General features: G+C 49.5%; 2 protein-coding genes across 4 annotated transcripts in view; both read right to left on the reverse strand.

The window, feature by feature from the left end:
- The window catches only part of mks1 (MKS transition zone complex subunit 1), a 70,102-nt gene extending 64,635 nt beyond the window's left edge, over window positions 1-5,467 (reverse strand). For 2 of the 3 annotated variants that reach the window (XR_015073209.1, XM_085964340.1), the window contains exon 1: window positions 5,044-5,340. Coding sequence is in view for 1 of the 3 variants with exons in the window: in XM_085964340.1 (XP_085820466.1) it covers window positions 5,044-5,120 (77 nt within the window). In the remaining 2 variants the exon portion in view is untranslated. The other variant, XM_085964341.1, reaches the window with a different exon arrangement.
- Window positions 5,468-10,528: 5,061 nt separating this feature from the next.
- On the reverse strand, window positions 10,529-15,220 carry LOC147102122 (uncharacterized). The gene is given in 3 exon segments (XM_085965094.1): window positions 10,529-10,992; window positions 10,995-11,961; window positions 14,462-15,220. Coding segments are annotated over 3 exon segments (1,875 nt in total). The 3' UTR covers window positions 10,529-10,843.
- Between the last annotated feature and the right edge of the window lie 966 nt (window positions 15,221-16,186).

A 16,186-nucleotide genomic window follows, 5' to 3' on the forward strand; every position in this document is an offset into this window, starting at 1 on the left:
CTCTCTCCTCCCCCCAACCCTGCATTCATCTCTCTCTCCTCCCCCCAACCCTGCATTCATCTCTCTCTCCTCCCCCCAACCCTGCATTCATCTCTCTCTCCTCCCCCCAACCCTGCATTCATCTCTCTCTCCTCCCCCCAACCCTGCATTCATCTCTCTCTCCTCCCCCCAACCCTGCATTCATCTCTCTCTCCTCCCCCCAACCCTGCATTCATCTCTCTCTCCTCCCCCCAACCCTGCATTCATCTCTCTCTCCTCCCCCCAACCCTGCATTCATCTCTCTCTCCTCCCCCCAACCCTGCATTCATCTCTCTCTCCTCCCCCCAACCCTGCATTCATCTCTCTCTCCTCCCCCCAACCCTGCATTCATCTCTCTCTCCTCCCCCCAACCCTGCATTCATCTCTCTCTCCTCCCCCCAACCCTGCATTCATCTCTCTCTCCTCCCCCCAACCCTGCATTCATCTCTCTCTCCTCCCCCCAACCCTGCATTCATCTCTCTCTCCTCCCCCCAACCCTGCATTCATCTCTCTCTCCTCCCCCCAACCCTGCATTCATCTCTCTCTCCTCCCCCCAACCCTGCATTCATCTCTCTCTCCTCCCCCCAACCCTGCATTCATCTCTCTCTCCTCCCCCCAACCCTGCATTCATCTCTCTCTCCTCCCCCCAACCCTGCATTCATCTCTCTCTCCTCCCCCCAACCCTGCATTCATCTCTCTCTCCTCCCCCCAACCCTGCATTCATCTCTCTCTCCTCCCCCCAACCCTGCATTCATCTCTCTCTCCTCCCCCCAACCCTGCATTCATCTCTCTCTCCTCCCCCCAACCCTGCATTCATCTCTCTCTCCTCCCCCCAACCCTGCATTCATCTCTCTCTCCTCCCCCCAACCCTGCATTCATCTCTCTCTCCTCCCCCCAACCCTGCATTCATCTCTCTCTCCTCCCCCCAACCCTGCATTCATCTCTCTCTCCTCCCCCCAACCCTGCATTCATCTCTCTCTCCTCCCCCCAACCCTGCATTCATCTCTCTCTCCTCCCCCCAACCCTGCATTCATCTCTCTCTCCTCCCCCCAACCCTGCATTCATCTCTCTCTCCTCCCCCCAACCCTGCATTCATCTCTCTCTCCTCCCCCCAACCCTGCATTCATCTCTCTCTCCTCCCCCCAACCCTGCATTCATCTCTCTCTCCTCCCCCCAACCCTGCATTCATCTCTCTCTCCTCCCCCCAACCCTGCATTCATCTCTCTCTCCTCCCCCCAACCCTGCATTCATCTCTCTCTCCTCCCCCCAACCCTGCATTCATCTCTCTCTCCTCCCCCCAACCCTGCATTCATCTCTCTCTCCTCCCCCCAACCCTGCATTCATCTCTCTCTCCTCCCCCCAACCCTGCATTCATCTCTCTCTCCTCCCCCCAACCCTGCATTCATCTCTCTCTCCTCCCCCCAACCCTGCATTCATCTCTCTCTCCTCCCCCCAACCCTGCATTCATCTCTCTCTCCTCCCCCCAACCCTGCATTCATCTCTCTCTCCTCCCCCCAACCCTGCATTCATCTCTCTCTCCTCCCCCCAACCCTGCATTCATCTCTCTCTCCTCCCCCCAACCCTGCATTCATCTCTCTCTCCTCCCCCCAACCCTGCATTCATCTCTCTCTCCTCCCCCCAACCCTGCATTCATCTCTCTCTCCTCCCCCCAACCCTGCATTCATCTCTCTCTCCTCCCCCCAACCCTGCATTCATCTCTCTCTCCTCCCCCCAACCCTGCATTCATCTCTCTCTCCTCCCCCCAACCCTGCATTCATCTCTCTCTCCTCCCCCCAACCCTGCATTCATCTCTCTCTCCTCCCCCCAACCCTGCATTCATCTCTCTCTCCTCCCCCCAACCCTGCATTCATCTCTCTCTCCTCCCCCCAACCCTGCATTCATCTCTCTCTCCTCCCCCCAACCCTGCATTCATCTCTCTCTCCTCCCCCCAACCCTGCATTCATCTCTCTCTCCTCCCCCCAACCCTGCATTCATCTCTCTCTCCTCCCCCCAACCCTGCATTCATCTCTCTCTCCTCCCCCCAACCCTGCATTCATCTCTCTCTCCTCCCCCCAACCCTGCATTCATCTCTCTCTCCTCCCCCCAACCCTGCATTCATCTCTCTCTCCTCCCCCCAACCCTGCATTCATCTCTCTCTCCTCCCCCCAACCCTGCATTCATCTCTCTCTCCTCCCCCCAACCCTGCATTCATCTCTCTCTCCTCCCCCCAACCCTGCATTCATCTCTCTCTCCTCCCCCCAACCCTGCATTCATCTCTCTCTCCTCCCCCCAACCCTGCATTCATCTCTCTCTCCTCCCCCCAACCCTGCATTCATCTCTCTCTCCTCCCCCCAACCCTGCATTCATCTCTCTCTCCTCCCCCCAACCCTGCATTCATCTCTCTCTCCTCCCCCCAACCCTGCATTCATCTCTCTCTCCTCCCCCCAACCCTGCATTCATCTCTCTCTCCTCCCCCCAACCCTGCATTCATCTCTCTCTCCTCCCCCCAACCCTGCATTCATCTCTCTCTCCTCCCCCCAACCCTGCATTCATCTCTCTCTCCTCCCCCCAACCCTGCATTCATCTCTCTCTCCTCCCCCCAACCCTGCATTCATCTCTCTCTCCTCCCCCCAACCCTGCATTCATCTCTCTCTCCTCCCCCCAACCCTGCATTCATCTCTCTCTCCTCCCCCCAACCCTGCATTCATCTCTCTCTCCTCCCCCCAACCCTGCATTCATCTCTCTCTCCTCCCCCCAACCCTGCATTCATCTCTCTCTCCTCCCCCCAACCCTGCATTCATCTCTCTCTCCTCCCCCCAACCCTGCATTCATCTCTCTCTCCTCCCCCCAACCCTGCATTCATCTCTCTCTCCTCCCCCCAACCCTGCATTCATCTCTCTCTCCTCCCCCCAACCCTGCATTCATCTCTCTCTCCTCCCCCCAACCCTGCATTCATCTCTCTCTCCTCCCCCCAACCCTGCATTCATCTCTCTCTCCTCCCCCCAACCCTGCATTCATCTCTCTCTCCTCCCCCCAACCCTGCATTCATCTCTCTCTCCTCCCCCCAACCCTGCATTCATCTCTCTCTCCTCCCCCCAACCCTGCATTCATCTCTCTCTCCTCCCCCCAACCCTGCATTCATCTCTCTCTCCTCCCCCCAACCCTGCATTCATCTCTCTCTCCTCCCCCCAACCCTGCATTCATCTCTCTCTCCTCCCCCCAACCCTGCATTCATCTCTCTCTCCTCCCCCCAACCCTGCATTCATCTCTCTCTCCTCCCCCCAACCCTGCATTCATCTCTCTCTCCTCCCCCCAACCCTGCATTCATCTCTCTCTCCTCCCCCCAACCCTGCATTCATCTCTCTCTCCTCCCCCCAACCCTGCATTCATCTCTCTCTCCTCCCCCCAACCCTGCATTCATCTCTCTCTCCTCCCCCCAACCCTGCATTCATCTCTCTCTCCTCCCCCCAACCCTGCATTCATCTCTCTCTCCTCCCCCCAACCCTGCATTCATCTCTCTCTCCTCCCCCCAACCCTGCATTCATCTCTCTCTCCTCCCCCCAACCCTGCATTCATCTCTCTCTCCTCCCCCCAACCCTGCATTCATCTCTCTCTCCTCCCCCCAACCCTGCATTCATCTCTCTCTCCTCCCCCCAACCCTGCATTCATCTCTCTCTCCTCCCCCCAACCCTGCATTCATCTCTCTCTCCTCCCCCCAACCCTGCATTCATCTCTCTCTCCTCCCCCCAACCCTGCATTCATCTCTCTCTCCTCCCCCCAACCCTGCATTCATCTCTCTCTCCTCCCCCCAACCCTGCATTCATCTCTCTCTCCTCCCCCCAACCCTGCATTCATCTCTCTCTCCTCCCCCAACCCTGCATTCATCTCTCTCTCCTCCCCCCAACCCTGCATTCATCTCTCTCCTCCCCCCAACCCTGCATTCATCTCTCTCCTCCCCCCAACCCTGCATTCATCTCTCTCCCCTCCCCCAACCCTGCATTCATCTCTCTCCCCTCCCCCCAACCCTGCATTCATCTCTCTCCCCTCCCCCCAACCCTGCATTCATCTCTCTCCCCTCCCCCCAACCCTGCATTCATCTCTCTCTCCTCCCCCCAACCCTGCATTCATCTCTCTCTCCTCCCCCCAACCCTGCATTCATCTCTCTCTCCTCCCCCCAACCCTGCATTCATCTCTCTCTCCTCCCCCCAACCCTGCATTCATCTCTCTCTCCTCCCCCCAACCCTGCATTCATCTCTCTCTCCTCCCCCCAACCCTGCATTCATCTCTCTCTCCTCCCCCCAACCCTGCATTCATCTCTCTCTCCTCCCCCAACCCTGCATTCATCTCTCTCTCCTCCCCCCAACCCTGCATTCATCTCTCTCCTCCCCCCAACCCTGCATTCATCTCTCTCCTCCCCCCAACCCTGCATTCATCTCTCTCCTCCCCCCAACCCTGCATTCATCTCTCTCCTCCCCCCAACCCTGCATTCATCTCTCTCTCTCTCCTCCCCCCAACCCTGCATTCATCTCTCTCTCCTCCCCCCAACCCTGCATTCATCTCTCTCTCCTCCCCCCAACCCTGCATTCATCTCTCTCTCCTCCCCCCAACCCTGCATTCATCTCTCTCTCCTCCCCCTAACCCTGCATTCATCTCTCTCTCCTCCCCCCAACCCTGCATTCATCTCTCTCTCCTCCCCCACAACCCTGCATTCATCTCTCTCTCCTCCCCCACAACCCTGCATTCATCTCTCTCTCCTCCCCCACAACCCTGCATTCATCTCTCTCTCCTCCCCCACAACCCTGCATTCATCTCTCTCTCCTCCCCCACAACCCTGCATTCATCTCTCTCTCCTCCCCCCAACCCTGCATTAATCTCTCTCCTCCCCCCAACCCTGCATTAATCTCTCTCTCCTCCCCCCAACCCTGCATTCATCTCTCTCTCCTCCCCCCAACCCTGCATTAATCTCTCTCTCCTCCCCCCAACCCTGCATTAATCTCACTCCCCCCATGGGAGTCGCACCGTTACCGGATGCGGAGGTTTTTCAGCGGGTCGCGGGTCCGGTAGATCGCCGCCCCTCTCTCGCTGCTGCAGTCGCCCGCCATTGCCCCTCGCTCCGCCCGCTCTCTGGTTACCGGGGAAACGGAGGGCGGGACCTCGGTGGAGAACGCTGCCGTGTGGCGGTTCCCCTGGCAACAGACAAGGCCTCACTCTGCCTGACCGGGCCTGCAGCTTGCCAGTGCTTGCACCGGTCACCTCAGCCGGAATGAATAGGAAATGGTGGCAGAGCAATTTCCAATGTGAAATCGTGACAGAAAGGGGCGTTAGCCGTGGCTCAATTACCCTGAGTCAGGGGATTATTGTTCCATCAAAATAGGCCCACTCCAGAGACTTGAGCACCAAATCTCAAACCCGGGATTCCCCAAACCTTCCTGCTAATAGTAATCCATCCATCTTGTGATGAGCAAACTCAGACTGTAAAGCCTTTTCCTCGTGAATTCATGGTGTAGAATCGGTTGGTTGTCTCTTTTAATTGGACCAATAAGGAGACACTGGGTTGCCCCAGTGTCATCAACCCAAATAAAATTAACTAACCAAAGGGCTCCTGAAAGGGGCACAAACAATAAACACCCAATTCATTAAAAAATCAAATTAAATGAGATAATTTGCTGTATTGACCACTCCAGTCCCTGCAGTGCCCACCGGTCGCGAAAGGCCTCAAGCAGACAGTGCATGCTCTCTCTCGGGGCCACTCTGTTGGCTATCTCACCACAGCAATGCTTTACATAGACATAGTATTTACAGCACAGAAACCAGCTATTCAGCCCAACTGGTCTATGCCAGTGTTCATGCTCCACATGAGCTTCCTCCCACCCTACTTCATCCAACCCTATCAGCATAACATTCTATTCCTTTCTCCCTCAAGTACTTATCAAGCTTCACCTCAACTACTCCTTGTGGTAGCGAGTTCTACATTCTCATCACTCTCTGGGTAAAGAAGTTTCTCCTGAATTCCTTACTGGATTTATTAGTGACTATCATATTCATGTCCGTGTTGAAGAGCTGGAGTCCGAACTTCAAACACTGAGACACATCAGGGAGGGGGAGGGTTACCTGGACTCTGTGTATCACGAGGTAGTCACACCAATTAGATTAATTAATTCAGATGTAGTCCGTGGCCAGGGTCAGGATGGTGTGACTAGAAGTGAGGCAGGTACGGGGATCCAGGAGGTAGTGTTGGAGGAGCCGCAGCCCTTGCACTTGTCTAACAGGTTCGAGGCTCTTACTCCCTGTGGGGACAGGAGCAGGGACTGTAGGGAGGATGAGCAACCTGGCCACAGCACCGTGGAGCAGGGGGCCATTCAAGTGGGGGGAGTTAAAAGAAATGTTGTAGTGGTAGGGGATAGTATCATTAGGGGGATAGATAGAGTTCTTTGCAGCCGAGAGCGAGAGTCCCGAAGGCTGTGTTGCCTGCCCGGTGCCAGGGTTAAGGACATCTCCTCTGGACTGGAGAGAAACTTGGAGTGGGAGGGGGAGGATCCAGTTGTCGTGGTCCATGTTGGTACCAACGACATAGATAGGACAAGGAAGGAGGTTCTGCTGAGGGAGTTTGAGCAGCTAGGGGCCAAATTAAAAAGCAGAACCACAAGGGTAATTATTACCTGAGCCACGAGCGAATTTGGCTAGGACAAATAAAATTAGAGAGTTAAATGCGTGGCTCAAAGACTGGTGTGGGAGAAATGGGTTTTGCTTCCTGGGACACTGGCACCAGTACTGGGGCAGGAGGGAGCTGTTCCGTTGGGATGGGCTTCACTTGGCCAGTGCTGGGACTAGAGTCCTGGCGGATCATATAACTAGGGCTGTAGAGAGGGCTTTAAACTAACTGGTGGGGGGGAGGTTCCTAGAGAGCAAATAATAAAAATGACAACAGAGAAGGTCATAGACTTAGGTAGCAGTGGGGAAATTAAAAACCAGAGCGTGTCAGGAAGGGGCAGAAGGTATGGAGTAAAAGGTAAAGTAATAAAAAGGGCAAAAGCAGGAACTAAGTGTCACAAAACATCTTTGAAAGTTCTCTATCTGAATGCACGTAGCATTCGTAACAAAATAGACGAGTTAATGGCACAAATAACTACATATGGGTATGATCTTGTGGCCATTACAGAAACATGGCTGCAGGGTGACAATGCCTGGGAATTAAACATACCAGGCTATTTAACGATCAGGAAGGACAGGCAGGAAGGAAGGGGAGGTGGGGTGGCTATGTTAATAAAGGAAGGAATCACTGTAATACAGAGAAATGATATTGGGTCAAAAGATCAGGATAATGAAACAGTTTGGGTGGAGGTAAGGAATAATAAGGGGAAAAAAACACTAGTGGGCGTAGTCTATAGGCCTCCGAACAGTGGCAACTCTGTTGGACGGAGTATCAATCAGGAAATAGTTGAGGCTTGTAATAAGGGAACATCTATAATTATGGGGGATTTTAACTATCATATTAATTGGACAAATCAAATTGGGCAGGGCTGCCTTGAGGATGAGTTCATTGAGTGTATTAGGGATGGGTTTCTTGAGCAGTATGTAACTGAACCGACCAGGGGGCAAGCAACCTTAGATCTGGTCCTGTGTAACGAGATGGGATTAATTAAAAATGTCCTAGTAAAGGATCCCCTTGGAATGAGTGACCATAACATGGTTGAATTCCATATTCAATTAGAGGGTGAGAAGGTTGGATCTCAAACAAGCGTGCTAAGCTTGAATAAAGGAGACTATGAAGGTATGAGAGCGGAATTGAGTAGAGTGGATTGGGAAAATAGATTAAAGGGTAAGACGATACATGATCAGTGGTGTACAGTTAAGGAGTTATTTTACAACTTCCAAAAAAAATATATTCCACTGAGAAGAAAAGGGTGTAAAAGAAAAGACAGCCATCCGTGGCTAAGTGAAGACATTAAGGATAGTATTCAACTAAAAACAAGGGCATATAAGGTAGCCAAATCTAGTGGGAGGATAGAGGATTGGGAAAACTTTAAAAGACAGCAAAAAATAACAAAAAGATTGATTAAGAAAGGGAAGATAGATTATGAAAGTAAATTAGCAAAAAATATAAAAACAGATAGTAAGAGTTTTTATAGTTATATAAAAAGAAAAAGGGTGGCTAAAGTAAATGTTGGTCCCTTAGAGGATGAGACCGGGAAATTAATGGTGGGAAATATGGAGATGGCAAAAACACTGAATGAATATTTTGTATCAGTCTTTACAGTAGAAGACACTAAGAATATCCCAACACTGGACAAACAGGGGGCTATAGGGGGGGAGGAGCTAAACACGATCAAAATCACTAAGGAAGTGGTACTCGGTAAAATAATGGGACTCGAGGCAGATAAATCACCTGGACCTGATGGCTTACATCCTAGGGTCTTGAGGGAAGTGGCGGTAGGGATTGTGGATGCATTGGTAATAATTTTCCAAAACTCCCTGGACTCAGCAAAGGTCCCGGCAGACTGGAAAACTGCTAATGTAACACCCTTATTTAAAAAGGGCAGTAGACAGAAGGCTGGAAACTATAGACCGGTTAGCCTAACATCTGTGGTAGGTAAAATTTTGGAGTCCATTATTAAGGAGACAGTAACAGGACATTTGGATAATCATAATTTAATAGGACAAAGTCAGCATGGTTTTATGAAGGGGAAGTCATGTTTGACAAATTTGCTGGAGTTCTTTGAGGAAGTAACGTATAGGGTGGATAAAGGGGAACCAGTGGATGTAGTGTATTTAGACTTCCAAAAGGCATTTGACAAGGTGCCACACAAAAGATTATTGCTTAAGATAAAAAATCACGGGATTGGGGGTAATATTCTGGCATGAATAGAGGATTGGCTATCTAACAGAAGGCAGAGAGTTGGGATAAATGGTTCATTCTCAGACTGGCAATCAGTAACTAGTGGTGTTCCGCAGGGGTCAGTGCTGGGTCCCCAACTCTTTACAATCTATATTAACGATTTGGAGGAGGGGACCGAGTGTAACATATCAAAGTTTGCAGATGATACTAAGATGGGAGGGAAAGTAGTGAGTGAGGAGGACATAAAAAACCTGCAAGGGGACATAGACAGGCTAAGTAAGTGGGCAGAGATTTGGCAGATGGAATACAATACTGGAAAGTGTGAGGTTATGCACTTTGGCAGGAAAAATCGTAGAGCAAGTTATTATCTTAATGGCAAGAAACTGGAAAGTACTGAAGTACAAAGGGATCTGGGGGTCCTGGTGCACGAAACTCAAAAGGTTAGTATGCAGGTGCAGCAAGTGATTAAGAAGGCCAATGGAATGTTGGCTTTCATTGCTAGGGGGATAGAATATAAAAATAGGGAGGTATTGCTTCAGTTGTACAAGGTATTGGTGAGACCGCACCTGGAATACTGCGTACAGTTTTGGTGTCCATACTTAAGAAAGGACATACTTGCTCTCGAGTCAGTACAAAGAAGGTTCACTCGGTTAATCCCGGGGATGGACATATGAGGAGAGGTTGAGTAGATTGGGACTCTACTCATTGGAGTTCAGAAGAATGAGAGGCGATCTTATTGAAACATATAAGATTGTGAAGGGGTTGGATCGGGTGGATGCGGGGAAGATGTTCCCGATGCTGGGTGAAACTAGAACTAGGGGGCATAGTCTTAGAATAAGGGGCTGCTCTTTCAAAACTGAGATGAGGAGGAACTACTTCACTCAGAGGGTGGTAGGTCCATGGAATATGCTGCCCCAAAAAGCTGTAGAAGCTACATCATTACATAAATTTAAAACAGAAATAGACAGTTTCCTAGAAGTAAAGGGAATTAAGGGTTACGGGGAGCGGGCAGGAATTTGGACATGAGTCTAGGTTCGGATCGGTCATGGCCCTGTGGGTAGCGGAGCGGGCCCAGGGGCCGTGTAGCCTGATCCTGCTCCTATTTCATGTGTCTAATTCTGTTAGATCCAGGAGATGGTTCTGTGATTGTGGATTGGCGGTTAGGATCAGATCAGCCATGATCTTATTGAATGGCGGAGCAGGCTCGAGGGGCCGATTGGCCTACTCCTGCTCCTATTTCTTATGTTCTTATATTCATGTCCCCTAGTTTTGGATTCCTCCACAAGTGGAAATATCTTCTCTACCTCTACCCTATCAAGCTCCTTCATAATCTTAGACCTCTATCAGGTCACTCCTCAGGCTTCTCTTTTTTTTTAGAGAAAAGTGCATCAGATTGTTCAGTCTTTCCAGATAGTTATAACCTCTCAGTTCTGGTAGAAGAAATAATGGGAGCTTGTCAGAAGGGTACAGCAATAATCATGGGGATTTTAATCTGCATATAGACTGGAAAAATCAAATGGGCAAAGGTAGCATAGATGAGTTTCTTACAACGGCACTGTTGTGGAGTATTTTAAACCAACACTCGACACAAGGTTTTTAGATCGATAGTCAAATGGTCTTTATTGCACCGGTGGGGAGATAATCTTTAACTAGCACACCAGCAGACTTCTCCAAAATTATACAGTAAGCGTTCAAATGTCGTGTTACCCTCGTGCATATTCCATTACACTGTTTTAATTGGCTTAAGGCCTGCGTGCACAGTTGCTGTTTGGCTAATTCCCTATCTCGCGTCACACAATCTTTCGCCTATATGTTATTATCACATGATCTTTATGATCTCACCTGTTATTGTATTTTGTGACCGTTAGTAAAACCACATGTCCATAGTTTGTGGTTGGTGCTTCTGAGATAATTTCATCTAACGTTCAAAAGCATCAAAACTTTGTGGTCAACGTGTCTGATCTCTGCTGGTCGCTGTCTCAACCATTTCTAGTGTGCAAGCTGCATTGTTAACCCTTTATTTCTACGCTTCGAGCAAGCAGCACAAGTCATTGTAAGCCAACCTAATGCTAATATTAATTGTAGCGCTACCAGTACATGAGAGATGATGCGAATCCAAGGATGGATATCTACATTTAACCCCAGTTCCAGGCTGTTTCATACCACGGTATCTTACGGAGTTCGGTTTCAATCTCTTTGTCTAGTTCCTGTAACTCTTGTTTTAGGAGATGGTACCGTTTCATGTTCTCCCGTAGAGGGTCCTTTATCTCCCTCAGATTCTCGGGGAGATGAGGTATGGGTGCTGCGAGGTCTTCCTCATACAGCCCCAAATCTGCCCTTAACTCGTCTGTCAGATTCAGGGTAATAGTTCTTCGTGCATGAATGTACGTCATCCGTGCACGCCCGATTGTCACGGGTAGGCTGGGGGTGAAACAAAAGTTAGGGTTAGCGATTTCGCATGTCAATCCGCCATAATCGTACGTCCATTGGTTTGTCATCACGCAATACTCGCCCTTTCCCCAGTAGGCAGAGTGGGTTGGTTCAGATTCCGCTGGGCTTATTCCCAGCACATATCCGACAATCTGATTGAACCCGCACCCATCCTTACTACCTTGCCCCACCGGGCGTGGGCAGATCATGAGGCTTCCTTCCCTGCGGCACCCAATCAATGAGACCCCTCTCATGGTTCCATTTCTTTTGATCGCGTATTGATCCATTGGGTAATACCGCAGGTAGTCCCTTCCCCTGATCAGTCCTATGTTCTCTACCTCGTACTGCGGGTATGGTTTTGCATCTCCAGTCATCACCGGGATCATAAGCACTATCCCTACCAGCGAGGTGTGAGAGTCAGTGCACCCACCTGTCACAGGGTAGACCCTTGTCATGCCCTTTAGTATACAGCCATCCAGTGATCCTGGGTGCTGTGCCAACTGCAGTAGGTGGGTACTATTGATCCAGTCGGGGACCCTGCCTGTCTGCATCTGGTCCAGGTTGTGTCGGACTTGTCCTATCATCCATCCCCCATATGCATGACAAGTGTTTCGCTTCACCCCATTGGTGGCATCCTCGTATTCTCGGTCAATTAAGCGGTTAATGGTGGTAGCATGCTTTCACGGATTGGATATCCAGGGCATTTATAAGGGACGTGTCGGTATTTACGCCAGTCAGTACACCATTGACTAAACCTCGCTTATGACGGCGGAACCCTGTGTGTCGAGGCACCGCAATTAGTTAACGCGTGACCACATGTTTCTACAGGCATGTAGTATCTGTGGCATCCCTGGTAGATACCTAAACTTAATCCACATACCTCTCTGATATGTCTGTAGGTTCGCCCATACCCTATTACTACCACATTCAATACACAAGGTCCTATTGTACTTTAACTCAATGCCCAATATCGTGGGTTGGGTTCCCTTACACCCGCAAAATGTTCGGCCCGATCTGGGAAAATTGGTCCAGATGGTGCTCTTCCGACGGAATATACCCATCAGATATACTCTCTCTCCGACTGGTCCTCTGGATGTTTGCGATTTCTCAGAAGGTTTTCTGCTCCTAGTACTATCAGGATCGTGGTGTATGGCAACATTCTGTAGGTAGAACTTAGGGTGGGTGCCTCAAGTGTCCATCGTACGAGGCCCATGTTACCTGTAACTTAAGCAGAAATCTGGTCGTCACCAGATGTTAGTTTATCTCCGGTGTTTATTCCACTGTTCCTGTGGGATTTAAGGTCAGATGGGTTATTGTTGTATCGTTTCAGTTGTGTCCAATGTTTCCATCTACCCTTTCCTCTCATGTCTACGCATGCGCACGTGTCACTGGTCATGATGACTTCAAATGGTCCGGTCCATCTAGGGGAGAATCCTGACCTTTCTGGTGCGACTTTGACAAACACTCATTTGCCCACCTCTGGTAAGGGCTCTAATACCCCTTGGGGTTTGTAATCCTTATCTCTAATGTCCTGTTGCGCCTTTACCTCTTGTCTAAGTTCTTTCAACTGGTTGTCTAATGTTTGAACATAACTTCTAATTCTATCCTTCATGGGTCCCAGTCCCTCGCTGCCGGATGCTACTCCCTCCGGTAAGTGCATTGCTCGTCCGATCATGAGTTCATACGGTGTTAATCCAGTTACTCTGTTTGGGGTTGCTCTTAGTCTCATTAGGATACATGGAAGGACGTCCACCCATCCCTGTCCTGTTTCGGCTATAGCTTTGGCTAATGCTGTTTTTAGGGTTCGGTTCATGCGTTCTACCATTTCTGAACTTTGTGGATGATATGGGATGGGGAATCTCTGCCTTATTCCTAGTTGTCTACAGGCTTCTTTCATGACCTTTTCTGTGAAGTGTGTTCCCTGATCCAAGTCGATCTGCAGCAGGACCCCCATCTTGGGATTACATCATATGCGAGTATTTGGGCCACTATCTTTGCACTGCAATCTCGAGTCGGGAATGCTTCTACCCACCTAGTGAACTGATCTATAATCACCAAGCAGTCTTTCTTCCCTCGACTACTGGGTAAGGGTCCGGTAAAGTCTATCTGGATATTTTCCCAGGGGCCCTTGGGTCAAGGCTGGTGTGCCATTTTAACCTTTATGGGCCTCCCAGGGTTATGCTGTCCACAAATGATGCAACGTCAGCAATATCTTGCTACATCCTGTCCCATGCCACTCCACCACCAATCTTTGCTTAATCTGTTTATCATTCTGTTCCGCCCTCCATGATCAGGCTCGTGATATATTTTTAACAAGTTCTCTTAAATACAGCGAGGAGCTACTACTCGTAAATCTTTCCTCCATATTCCATCTACTCCCCTAATGGCTCCGTTTTTCTTTGTCCAATGTTTCCTTCTCCTCTATATCAGTTTCTTCCTGTACTCCCTTAATGTTCGCCTCCTCTTCTCCTATTCTGCCTGTTGCTGCTCTAGCTGCTTCATCAGCTAGCATATTTCCTTTCTGGTGCTCATTTTCTATCTTGCGGTGAGTTTTTATCTTAATCACTGCTACCTCCTTCGGTCCCTTTGCTACTTCCTCTAATTCTCTAACTGTTTCTTCATGCCTTATATTTCCCCCTCCGGAGGTTATATACCCTCTCCTGCTCCAGGCTGTCATGTAATCGTGTATCACTCCAAATGCATATCTACTGTCCGTATATATATTTACTCGTTTTCCTTCTGCTAATTTTAATGCCTCAGTGAGGGCTACTAATTCTGCTAGTTGTGCTGAGACTCCTCCTTCTAATCCTCCCTTGGCAACTGTGTCTCTGTTCTCAGATACTCCTGCCCAACCAGTGTGTGGCTCTCCATCTATGTACCGGCGTGATCCGTCTACAGAAAAGGTGTTCTCGGGACTCTCAAGGGGTGTCTCCGATATAGTTCCTCTGATTTCCTCATCTATCTTATCAGTGGCGGGTCTCCCCCCCTTAACTAACCGTTGTATCGGCTCCGCTTTCCCTGCAAAGTCTGATATAACATTTCTGCAGTAGTTAAATAGTCCCAACACTTTCCTTTCTCCCCAGACGGTCACTGGCCTTGGCGTGTCTTTATAGCGATTTTCCTTTCCTGGGGGAGTGCTTTGTATCCCCGGCTGATTTCATGTCCGAGGTATTTTACCTGGGACATCCCGACCTGTGCCTTTTTGGGGTTTATCTTAAATCCCGCTTCTTTGAGTGTCTGTAGGGTGCTCAGTAGTGCCCCCATATGCCCTTTCGCATCTTCCGAGGCTATCATTATGTCATCTACATATTGGAGGAGGACGCGCCGGTACCCAGTTAAGTCTAGGTTTTCCAAAGCTTGATTCATTACACGGTGGAAAATAATTGGGCTATTATGGAATCCTTGCGGGACCCTAGTCCATGTATACTGTTTATTCCCCACAGTAAAGGCAAATTTACTCTGTGACTCCTCTGCCAACGGTATAGACCAAAATCCGTTTGCTATATCTAAAACGGTGAATATCTCGTGGTCCAGTTTTAAACCATTAAGTATGGTGGAAGGGCTTGCCACTATCGGGTGTTCTCGCGGAGTTACCTTATTCAAGGCGGTGTAATCTATGGTTAATCTATACGATCCATCTAGTTTCCCTACCGGCCAAATTGGTGAGTTTGTGGTCGCAGTGGTTTCTTTTAACACTCCTTGTTTAACTAACTCGGTTACTATTGTGTATACTGCTTCTTTTGCTGCTGGTTTTATTGGGTACTGTCTGTGGGCTCTGTGTTCAAGCCCTGGTATCGCAATCGGGTTGGTTGTGACCAATCCACAGTCTTGTTTGGAGGTTGCCCATATCCCTTCTATTGCTTGGAAGAGGACTCCCCATATTCCCTCTTGTGACCAGTCCCATTCTATTCGCTTAACGCTCCCAATCTTGGCCATGTAACTGGCCAGAATCCTATCTTCAAATTTTGCATCTGGTATTCGTTTTTGTAATACTGTTTTGTTCCGTACATCTATTCCCAGACCTAGTTCGCTCAATATATCTACTCCTAAAATTGTCCCTTCTCACATACCCACATTTGTACCGGGAGGAATATCCCTCCTATTTCCAACAGTTGTGTCTCGCTCTTATAAGCGCGAGTATTCTTCCCTCCCACTCCTTGTATCAATATGGAGCTTTTTGTTCACGGCAGATCCAAATTCGTTATAGACACTGATGCCCCTGTGTCAACTAATATATCACACTGCCGGCCCCCTAACAGCGCTGTCAGATATAGACGGGGATCGGTGCCTTTTCCGGGGGCCGATGCTACCTAGCTTTTCTGTGACAAGTTTTTGATGATCTCGATCAATTGGTCGTTGTTCGCGTTTGCCATGTCTGTGACCTCAGTTATGTGTTCGCTATGGGATGCCCCTTGTTGTCTTGGGCCCTTGCCTGCTTTTCCTCCCCCTGCCGCCCAACAGTCTCACTGTTCATGTCCGGGCTTGTTACAGTTTTCACATCTCCTTTTTACATGTCTCCTAGGTAATGTGCATTCATGACGTCTGTGCCCAGGCTTGTTGCAGTTAAAACAGACGATTGTCTCCTTTACTGTTGCTACTTGTCCTTCTACAGTGGCAACCTTAGCCTTTTGCTGGTTGTCTACTTCAGTTGCCCAATTGACCAATCCGTCAAACGTCTGCATTGTGACCAGTCCTGTTTTCAGGATGGCCTGGTGGGCACTACTTAGTCCCTCTTTGTACATTTTTAAGAAAGCCAGATTGTCTCGCTGTGGTGCCTGTATTGTTGAGGTAATTGACCCCAGTTTTCTTTGCTCAATTTTGCTCTTACTAGTCCTGCAACATCCCGATTGTGGAAGTTGTGACATATTCTTATTTCTCTTAGTTTCTACCAAAATTCTGCAT

Source organism: Somniosus microcephalus, chromosome 22 (genome assembly GCF_052327205.1).
Source record: "Somniosus microcephalus isolate GS21.2 chromosome 22, FLI_Smic_1.0, whole genome shotgun sequence".
Lineage (NCBI taxonomy): Eukaryota > Metazoa > Chordata > Chondrichthyes > Squaliformes > Somniosidae > Somniosus > Somniosus microcephalus.